General features: G+C 43.0%; 1 protein-coding gene across 2 annotated transcripts; it reads left to right on the forward strand.

Annotated features, from left to right (window-relative positions):
* The first annotated feature begins 1,998 nt into the window (after positions 1-1,998).
* On the forward strand, positions 1,999-11,042 carry LOC133541204 (proline-rich transmembrane protein 2). Of its 2 annotated transcripts, none has more exons than XM_061884350.1 (6): positions 1,999-2,157; positions 2,301-2,379; positions 2,456-2,557; positions 2,638-2,918; positions 10,131-10,263; positions 10,346-11,042. In XM_061884350.1, the coding sequence occupies exons 3-6, from the start codon at positions 2,491-2,493 to the stop codon at positions 10,363-10,365; spliced, it is 501 nt and encodes a 166-aa protein (XP_061740334.1). In that variant the 5' UTR covers positions 1,999-2,157; positions 2,301-2,379; positions 2,456-2,490; the 3' UTR covers positions 10,366-11,042. The 2 variants fall into 2 exon arrangements, with proteins under 2 accessions (XP_061740334.1, XP_061740335.1); XM_061884351.1 differs by having other exon boundaries at positions 2,011-2,157; positions 2,310-2,379.
* Positions 11,043-11,306: the final 264 nt, after the last annotated feature.

Raw genomic sequence — 11,306 nt, forward strand, 5'->3', positions numbered from 1 at the left:
GTCCAGTCCATAGTGGATCTAACATAATAGTGTGAGAGTCCAGTCCATAGTGGATCTAACATAATAGTGAGAGTCCAGTCCATAGTGGATCTAACATAATAGTGTGAGAGTCCAGTCCATAGTGGATCTAACATAATAGTGTGAGAGTCCAGTCCATAGTGGATCTAACATAATAGTGTGAGAGTCCAGTCCATAGGGGATCTAACATAATAGGGTGAGAGTCCAGTCCATAGTGGATCTAACATAATAGTGAGAGTCCAGTCCATAGTGGATCTAACATAATAGTGAGAGTCCAGTCCAGTCCATAGTGGATCCGACATATTATGTTCTACATTTGATGAATATTGATATTCGCCTTGGAGAAAGCAAACCACGAAGATTAAATAAATGTTGAAACTTAAGTCCTGACATTCCGTGCGTAGTGGGGCCCCTCAGTACATCACTGACTTGCTATGCTCCTACTCTTCAGAAAAGCGCTTTATAATTAAAATTTACTTATTTACTTACTTACTTACTTACTATTTCAGTTTGAGCACATATTAAGATCCGGCCCCTTAGTTTGATATCCGCAGGTGGATTGGATCACTTCTTGTAGGAAAGAGGCCCTCACTCGCCAATCCCAGTCTGTGGAACGCCCTTCCTGACCACCTGAGGGCACCACTGACTGTGGATGCTTTTAAAAAAGGCTTAAAAACCCCTTCTTTTATAATCAAATTCTTTTTTTTTAGATATATGTGTGCTAGTTCTAGCTATTAGGCTGTTCTAGCTTTTTTTTTTTTTTTTTACTATTTATTTTACTTAATGGGGGCAGCTGTTAGTGGTTTTAGCATTGTGTTTTTTTTAAATGTTTTTAAATGCACTGTAGCAATTTGAGTTTTTTTGCTCAAGGTAAAGTGCTTATGCAAAAAATCTATTATTATTATTATTATTATTATTATGGACTTTGGAATGCAAAAGTGATAGCCCTATCCTTGAGAAGAGACTACAGGGTCAGCACAACGACAACATTTAAGTCGTGACTTAGAGCAGTTGTTTTCCTGACACTTACACACAAACTTCTGCTTTTATGGTCAGGATGCGCTCTCCTGACTTAACACACACACACACACACACACACACACACACACACACACACACACACACAAACACACAAACACACACACACACACATGAAGGAGAGAGATAAAAACTGATGGTTTGGCTACTCCAAGTTAGGAGAGACACATTTTTTGACCGGACCTCCTCCAGGTACTGCAGTCCTGTATAATGACACTTGCTTGTGATAAAGCAACTTTTTGTTCAGCAAAGCGTCACCGGCGTCTCTTTTGACCGGGCCGCCCTGCCGTGTCGTCCTTCTGCCCGCGAGAGGGTGACAAGACAAGAAATACACATTTCTTTAAATAAATGAACCACTTTTGCACCAGTTTAAACATTTTGTTTTTGTAGCTTTGATTGGCTCTTTGTGCACTTTTTTAATCTTTTGACAAACAGCTCCCACAGTAACAACAAAACATTGGTGTTAGCATTAGCATCAGTCCCACGTTAAACGTTAAAGAAGGCACATATTTAGCACGTTACCTCCCTGCTTAGCACTCAGCATCAAGGGTTGGAATTGGGGGTTAAATCAGCAAAAGCTGCTCACTGCTCCCCTCATATCCTAGGGGGTGATCAAGGGTGATGGGTCAAATGCAGAGAATAATTTCTGTGTGTGTGTGTGTGTGTGTGTGTGTGAGTGTGTGTGTGTGTGTGTGTGTGTGTGTGTGTGTGTGTGTGTGTGTGTGTGTGTGTGTGTGTGTGCGTGTGTGTGTGTGTGTGACATTCATTGCTACTTTTATTTTTTAACTTTAACATTTCCAGTATTCTGCCATGTCAGGCTTTTATTTTGAAAACTGTAGAGTGGAACTAGAGTGGACTGTTAACCCATTGACAGAAACAATGAGAACACACACACACACACACACACACACACACACACACACACACACACACCCCGCACACACCCCTCCCTTGCAGTGGTTGCTGCAGCAGAGTCTTCATCATCTTCATCGTCATTCCACCATCTTGTCTGCTTCTTTCGGCGTCCTGCCGGACTTGATTGACATCTGACGGCTGCCCGGTGGACATGAACTTCACACTGCTGCTCCCACCTTAAAGCAGGTAAGAACATGTGTGTGTGTACGTGTGTATGGTGACTTCCTGTCCAGAAAAAGTCCAGAAGGTTCTCTCAGGAGCTTGAGGTTTTCACAATAAAAGGCTATGTTGCCAAAGTGAGCATGAAGAAGTGATGAAGGTTGTGTCAGGACACGCAGGAAGAGGAAGAGGAAGAGGAAGAGGAAGACGGGGGCCGAGCCTCACAGGGCTGAAGAGCAACATTGTCAGGTAGAAAGTCCAGCAGTTGCCATGGTAACCGCCGCCGCCGCCATCAATCCGCTGTCTTGTGTCTGATGTGTCGCAGCGAGACCCCCCCACCCCTGACCTCCACCCAGCGTCATGGCGGATGTGGAGCGCGGCGCCTTGACGAGGGAAGAACAACAAGCCCCGCCCCCAGCAGCAGACAGTAATTAGACTCCTCCTACTTTGGCTCCATTCAATCAAGAAAGAGAATAAACCCCCCCCCCCTCCTTCCTCCTCCTTCAGGTAACGGCGCCGGTACGGCGGCGACAACGGCCGCCTCAGGACCCCCCGCCGGCCATGCGGAGGTGAAAGGTGCCCACGCCAACGGTCAGGAGGGTCTGGGCAGCCAATCGGCTTTGATGGCGGGCGGCTCGCCACGGACTTCGCTCAGCCAGCAGCCCGGCGCCGTCACGGAGGGTCCGGAAGACGGATCCAAACCGCCGGACTACCTGATCCTCGCCATCTTGTCCTGCTTCTGTCTGCTGTGGCCGATCAACATCCCCGCCCTCGTCTTCTCCGTCATGGTATCGTCTCGCTACGCCTTTTTCACCTCATTCTAACACGGTAGCGTAGTAGGCCCAAGTATACCGACTCAGTGAGTTCAAACCCCGGCCGAGTCAAGACTATAAAAATGGAAGCCATTACCTCCCTGTATCGCACTCAGCATCGAGGGTTGGAATTGGGGGTTAAATAAGCAAAAATGATTCCCGGGCGCGGCCCCGCTGCTGCTCACTGCTCCCCTCACCTTCCAGGTGGTGATCAAGGGTGATGGGTCAAATGCAGAGAATAATCTCACCACACCTAGTGTGTGTGTGACAATCAATGCTACGTTAACTTTTAACTTCATTCATGGGGCGGCGTAGCTCGGTTGGTAGAGTGTCCGTGCCAGCAACTTGAGGGTTGCAGGTTCGATTCCCGCTTCCGCCATCCTAGTCACTGCCGTTGTGTCCTTGGGCAAGACACTTAACCCACCTGCTCCCAGTGCCACCCACACTGGTTTAAATGTAACTTAGATATTGGGTTTCACTATGTAAAGCGCTTTGAGTCACTAGAGAAAAAGCGCTATATAAATATAACCCCCCCCCCCCCCCCCCCCCCTTCATCAAAAACAGGGCAGGGGTTTTATTTTCCAAGTATATTTAATATTTTTGGCTCTGCAAGTACCACCATAATGGGCAACATTCAAACACCGCATCACAGTAGGCCTAAGTATTCATTAAAAACAAGTTTTTTTTTAACAAGTGTATTTCATACTTTTATTATTATATTAAATTTTATATTTTAATATGGCGCCAAGTACCCGAATCTATGATTATCATTATCAACTGCAAGCATACAACTTTAGCATGCTAACACTAGCATGGTAACAGGATAACAGCGAGCGTACTTCAAAGATGGCGCCGGGTAGCGAAGTCCGTGATAATTAGGTGCTTAAGTACAAAAGTAGCTAAAATCCTAGTGATAATTGTATGCATGCTAACATTAAAATGTTAAAAGAGAACAGCTAGCATATTTCTAGGATGGCACTTAGTATGGAATTCCATGATAATAAGGTGCTAAAGTACAAACGTAGCCAAAATGCTAGTGAAAAACCTAAACATGCTAACATTGAAATGTTAAAGGAGAGCAGCTAGCATATTTCCAGGAGAGCAGCTGGCATATTTCCAGGATGGCGCTAAGTAGCAAAGTCCATGATAATTAGGTGCTACAGTACAAAAGTAGCTAAAATCCTAGTGAAAATCGTAAACATGCTAACATTAAAATGTTAAAAGAGAACAGCTAGCATATTTCTAGGATGGCTCCTAGTATTAAAGTCCATGATAATAAGGTGCTAAAGTACAAACATAGCCAAAATGCTAGTGAAAAACCTAAACATGCTAACATTGAAATGTTAAAGGAGAGCAGCTAGCATATTTCCAGGATGGCGCTTAGTAGCAAAGTCAATGATAATTAGGTGCTACAGTACAAAAGTAGCTAAAATCCTAGTGAAAATCGTAAGCATGCTAACATTAAAATGTTAAAAGAGAACAGCTAGCATATTTCTAGGATAGCTCCTAGTATTAAAGTCCGTGATAATTAGGTGTTAAAGTACAAAAGTAGCCAAAATGCTAGTGAAAAACCTAAACATGCTAACATTGAAATGTTAAAGGAGAGCAGCTAGCATATTTCCAGGATGGCGCTTAGTAGCAAAGTCCATGATCATTAGGTGCTACAGTACAAAAGTAGCTAAAATCCTAGTGAAAATTGTAAGCATGCTAACATTAAAATGTTAAAAGAGAACAGCTAGCATATTTCTAGGATGGCACCTAGTATTAAAGTCCGTGATAATTAGGTGCTAAAGTACAAAAGTAGCCAAAATGCTAATGAAAAACATAAACATGCTAACATTGAAATGTTAAAGGAGAGCAGCTAGCATATTTCCAGGATGGCGCTTAGTAGCAAAGTCCATGATCATTAAGTGCTAAAGTACAAACGTAGCCAAAATGCTAGTGAAAAACCTAAACATGCTAACATTGAAATGTTAAAGAAGAGCAGCTAGCATATTTCCAGGATGGCGCTTAGTAGCAAAGTCAATGATAATTAGGTGCTACAGTACAAAAGTAGCTAAAATCCTAGTGAAAATCGTAAGCATGCTAACATTAAAATGTTAAAAGAGAACAGCTAGCATATTTCTAGGATGGCTCCTAGTATTAAAGTCCGTGATAATTAGGTGCTAAAGTACAAAAGTAGCCAAAATGCTAATGAAAAACCTAAACATGCTAACATTGAAATGTTAAAGGAGAGCAGCTAGCATATTTCCAGGATGGCGCTTAGTAGCAAAGTCCATGATCATTAGGTGCTACAGTACAAAAGTAGCTAAAATCCTATTGGAAATTGTAAGCATGCTAACATTAAAATGTTAAAAGAGAACAGCTAGCAGATTTCTAGGATGGTACCTAGTATGGAATTCCATGATAATAAGGTGCTAAAGTACAAACATAGCCAAAATGCTAGTGAAAAACATAAACATGCTAACATTGAAATGTTAAAGGAGAGCAGCTGGCATATTTCCAGGATGGCGCTTAGTAGCAAAGTCCATGATCATTAGGTGCTACAGTACAAAAGTAGCTAAAATCCTAGTGAAAATCGTAAGCATGCTAACATTGAAATATTAAAAGAGAACAGCTATCATATTTGTAGGATGGTACCTAGTATGGAATTACATGATAATAAGGTGCTAAAGTACAAACGTAGCCAAAATGCTAGTGAAAAACCTAAACATGCTAACATTGAAATGTTAAAGGAGAGCAGCTAGCATATTTCCAGGATGGCGCTTAGTAGCAAAGTCCATGATCATTAGGTGCTAAAGTACAAAAGTAGCTAAAATCCTAGTGAAAATCGTAAGCATGCTAACATTGAAATATTAAAAGAGAACAGCTATCATATTTCTAGGATGGTACCTAGTATGGAATTACATGATAATAAGGTGCTAAAGTACAAACGTAGCCAAAATGCTAGTGAAAAACCTAAACATGCTAACATTGAAATGTTAAAGGAGAGCAGCTAGCATATTTCCAGGATGGCGCTAAGTAGCAAAGTCCGTGATCATGAGGTGCTACGGTACAAAAGTAGCTAAAATCCTAGTGAAAATCGTAAGCATGCTAACATTAAAATGTTAAAAGAGAACAGCTAGCATATTTCTAGGATGGCACCTAGTATTAAAATCCGTGATAATTAGGTGCTAAAGTACAAAAGTAGCCAAAATGCTTATGAAAAACCTAAACATGCTAACATTGAAATGTTAAAGGAGAGCAGCTAGCATATTTCCAGGATGGCGCTAAGTAGCAAAGTCCGTGATCATGAGGTGCTACAGTACAAAAGTAGATAAAATCCTAGTGAAAATCGTAAGCATGCTAACATTAAAATGTTAAAAGAGAACAGCTAGCATATTTCTAGGATGGCACCTAGTATTAAAATCCGTGATAATTAGGTGCTAAAGTACAAAAGTAGCCAAATGCTAATGAAAAACCTAAACATGCTAACATTGAAATGTTAAAGGAGAGCAGCTACCATATTTCCAGGATGGCGCTTAGTAGCAAAGTCCATGATCATGAGGTGCTACAGTACAAAAGTAGCTAAAATCCTAGTGAAAATTGTAAGCATGCTAACATTAAAACGTTGAAAAAGAACAGCCAGCATTTTTCTAGGATGGCACCTCGTGTTAAAGGGGAACATTATCACAATTTCAGAAGGGTTAAAACCCATAAAAATCAGTTCCCAGTGGCTTATTTTATCCTTTGAAGTTTTTTTCAAAATTTTACCCATCCCGGAATATCCCTAATAAAAGCTTTAAAGTGCCTGATTTTCGCTATCTGTGAAGTCATCGTCCATTTTCCTGTGACGTCATCCAGTGATGCCAATATGGATAGCACAGCAAGATATAGCGACATTAGCTCGGATTCAGACTCGGATTTCAGCGGTTTAAGTGGTTCAACAGATTACGCATGTATTGAAACAGATGGTTGGAGTATGGAGGCAGATAGCGAGAACGAAATTGAAGAAGAAACTGAAGCTATTGACGCTATCCGGCCATGTTTGCCTTAGCATCGCCGGTAAAATGTGCACACCAATGATCGGAAGTTTCGCATCTTGTGACACTGGATGAACTTAAATCCTTCGATTGGTAAGTGTTTGTTTGGCATTAAATGTGGGTGGAGGGAAACGCTGGATGTAAATATAGTTTCAAATGTACATACAGCTAGCCTAAATAGCATGTTATCATCGATTAGCTGGCAGTCATGCTGCGACCAAATATGTCTGATTAGCACATAAGTCAACAACATCAACAAAACTCACCTTTGGGATTTTGTTGACTATCATTGCAAATGCATCTGCAGGTTATCCATACATCTCTGTGCCATGTCTGCCGTAAAATGTGAAGACACTTTGGTACATTCAATGAGGGTCTGGGGGAAGATTTCTTTGACTTTATCGTTGGATCTGCTTTGAGTGTCGCAGGATATCCACACATTCTTTCCGTCTCTGTCGTAGCATAGCTGTCGTCGGTAAAGTGTGCGGAACAAACAACTGACTATTTCGTCGGCTTTCCCCACTCTCGTATTTTGAACAAATTTCGTCCAATTTCTCGCCAATTTGGCATCTTCGGGCCAGTGTTGCAACTTGAATCCCTCCCTGTTAGTGTTGTTACACCCTCCGACAACACACCCACCAGGCATGATGTCTCCAAGGTAACAGAAAATAGTCGAAAAAACGGAAAATAACAGAGCTGAGACGCGGTGTTTGTAATGTGTTTGAGAAAATGGCAGCTTTATTACCTCGGTGACGTCACGTTCTGACGTCATCGCTACAAGACCGATAAATAGAAAGGCGTTTAATTCGCCAAAATTCACCGGAAATCGGTTAAAAAAATATATGGTCTTTTTCTGCAACATCAAAGTATATATTGATGGTGATAATAATTATGACGCGTGCGTTTGACATCAGCGGACATTATTTTCCAGCCCGATCCAAGCTATAAGTAGTCTGCTTTAATCGCATAATTCCACAGTATTCTGGACATCTGTGTTGCTGAATATTTTGCAATTTGTTCAATTAATAATGGAGAAGTCAAAGTAGAAAGATGGAGGTGGGAAGCTTTTAGCCTTTAGCCACACAAACACATGGTGATTCCTTGTTTAAAATTCCCGGAGATGAAGCTTTACGATGGATCAGAGCGGTCAAGCGGACATGGATCCCGACTAGTAAGAGGAGGACTAGTAAGACTAGTAAAGAATCTTCACTCAGGGTGGACTCAAACACCAAAGCGCTTTCAAAAGTAACACTCAAAGAAAACCTTTTTTTAGCCCTTATCGAAACTTTTGTTGCTCCATTGGCACTAAAGGGTGGGCGATACTTTGATACCAACACTGATAGCGATATGTTGATTGTCGATACCGATATCGATCCTTCTTTTACTTTCCCTATGCAAGCCTTTACAAGACCAATGAACCACCTTCCATTTCTATTTGGAACTTACTCCCGTAGCTAAAATGCCAGTTAAAAAAACCCAGTAAGATGGCCGCCAAATTGTTCCAATGCATAACATTATCCACTTAAAACAGGGGTAGGCAACCCATGGCTCTAGAGCCAGATGTGGCTCTTTTGATGACTGCATCTGGCTCTCAGATAAATCTTAGCTGACATTGCTTAACACGATAATTATGAATAATTTCGCTGGTAATCACAGTGCTAAAAATAACGTGCAAAATATAAAACATTCTCATGCATTTACATCCATCCATCCGTTTTCTACCGCACCTGTTCAAGAAGTCGCATTAATGGTAAGATGTATTTTATGTCACAATGGGGGGGTCCTTCTCCCAGGAAGGCAGACGGACTACTCGGGACATGGCATTTAGGTAACAACATGATTTAATATAAACTAAAAAAAGATACAAACAAAAATCGCTCACAGCGGAGACACAACTTGGGCTAAGGAACAAAGCTAACGCATAAACAGACTAAGAACATAAATCAAACAAAACTTACTTGGCATGGCATGAAGCACGAAACTATGGCAAGGCATGAAACAAGTCAGCACAGGACGACTGACTGGCAAAGACGAGCTTAAATACTGCCTTCTGATTAGTGCTCGGGAAGCAGGTGAGCGGGCATTTTGTCCACCAGAGACAGGTGGACAAAATGAGTAACCAATCAATCAATCAATCAATGTTTATTTATATAGCCCCAAATCACAAATGTCTCAAAGGACTGCACAAATCATTACGACTACAACATCCTCGGAAGAACCCACAAAAGGGCAAGGAAAACTCACACCCAGTGGGCAGGGAGAATTCACATTCAGTGGGACGCCAGCGACAATGCTGACTATGAGAAACCTTGGAGAGGACCTCAGATGTGGGCAACCCCCCCCCTCTAGGGGACCGAAAGCAATGGATGTCGAGCGGGTCTAACATGATACTGTGAAAGTTCAATCCATAGTGGCTCCAAGACAGCAGTGAGAGTCCCGTCCACAGGAAACCATCTCAAGCGGATCAGCAGCGTAGAGATGTCCCCAACCGATACAGGCGAGCGGTCCATCCTGGGTCCCGACGAGCGGTCCATCCTGGGTCTCGACTCTGGACAGTCAGTACTTCATCCATGGTCATCGGACCGGACCCCCTCCACAAGGGAGGGGGGGACATAGGAGAAAGAAAAGAAGCGGCAGATCAACTGGTCTAAAAAGGAGGTCTATTTAAAGGCTAGAGTATACAGATGAGTTTTAAGATGAGACTTAAATGCTTCTACTGAGGTAGCATCTCGAACTGTTACCGGGAGGGCATTCCAGAGTACTGGAGCCCGAACGGAAAACGCTCTATAGCCCGCGGACTTTTTTTGAGCTCTAGGAATCACTAATAAGCAAGGAAACAAAACAAGGGAGTGGAAAAAAAACAGGAACTTAAAGAGTCCAAAGGACAAACAGCACATGGCCAAACAAAAACATGATCAACAGACATGACATTTGATTTATTATTGGTTAGCTTCAGAATAACAATGTTATGAAAAAGAATAAGAGACTTATTATACTCTAAAAATGTTGGTCTTACTTAAAAATGCACACATTTAGTTGTATTCAGTGTTAAATAATATGATATGGCTCTCACGGAAATACATTTTGAAATATATGGCTCTCTCAGCCAAAAAGGTTCCCGAAAACAATTGTTGTAAGTCCACCTCTGCATGTCCCTGTCTTGCAGTCCCGCAACAGCCTGCAGCAAGGGAACGTGGACGGCGCCCGGCGCTTGGGCCGCAACGCCTTGGTGCTGTCGGTGATCGCCATCTTGGGGGGAACCGCCATCATCATCGCCGCCATCGCGCTCAACTGGGGGCGTAGGTGGCTTTCCCTCAGCTAGCTCGCCGCCACCACCACGGCGCCGCCATCACACACCTTTCCTTCTTTTTGTCCCGCCAGGGATTTTGAAGTCGGGATAGGACACGCCCCCCGCCGTCCCTGCACGACGAGCATGCGTGATGACCTTCTACCTCCGACAAGATGGCCGACCGGGGCTCCGTTGCCACGGCGACACGCCGGCGCTCACCCCGTCAGCCAGTCTGCATGCCAACTTTTTGCATGAGTAAAGTAGCGAACTAATGTTTACATCCGATCACTTGGAGACTATGCCGTAACCGTGGCGACCAGAGGAGTGCATGTTTACAAGGGGACGACTGTTAGCACTTTGTCATAATTAGGAGTGTTGACGTTTGACCACGCTATGAGGGCGGGGTCAGGAGGCCACGCCCCTTCTCCTATGTAGCATGCCTGTTTGCTAACCACAATATGCAAGTCCACGACGCTAACCTCCGCTAAAGTTAGCATCTCTAATGCACTACGGCTAACTGAATGCTAGCTCAATGCTAACCCGTTTGTTTTGATGACATTTATCTTGAAGATGATTGGTTAATATTTAGTCACATGTCACCTCGTCACCATGACAACATTTGCACTTAACCACGCCCTCCTTCTTTGAGTTCCACATTTTGGAAAGGTGATCTTTGTATTTGTATTCTCTTTTGTATTCTTCACCAGCCTGCTTGCGTCACCCGGCTTATTATGGGATGTCAGCATGTACTGTATGACATGTGCTTTGTAAGACTTGGAGACCAGAAAAGCACTTCTCTCTTTCCTCCTTTCACTTTCACTTGGCTCGTCCCGAGCAGGATGGACGTTGTCTTGGCAACCGTTGCTAAGCAGGAGGCAGGCTGCCTGGAAGGCTGACTTGCTCATCAATAATTCAGAGACGTCGGCAAAAATTTGGGACAGAAAGGAAGCCACGTGAGAACATGAGAGACCGCATGAGAACGTGAGACATTGTGAGGGCGTCGGACAGGATGAGACGAGATGAGAATATGAGACAGTATGAGAACATGAGACA

This window comes from Nerophis ophidion, linkage group LG23 (assembly GCF_033978795.1).
Source record: "Nerophis ophidion isolate RoL-2023_Sa linkage group LG23, RoL_Noph_v1.0, whole genome shotgun sequence".
In the NCBI taxonomy this organism is placed as follows: Eukaryota; Metazoa; Chordata; class Actinopteri; order Syngnathiformes; family Syngnathidae; genus Nerophis; species Nerophis ophidion.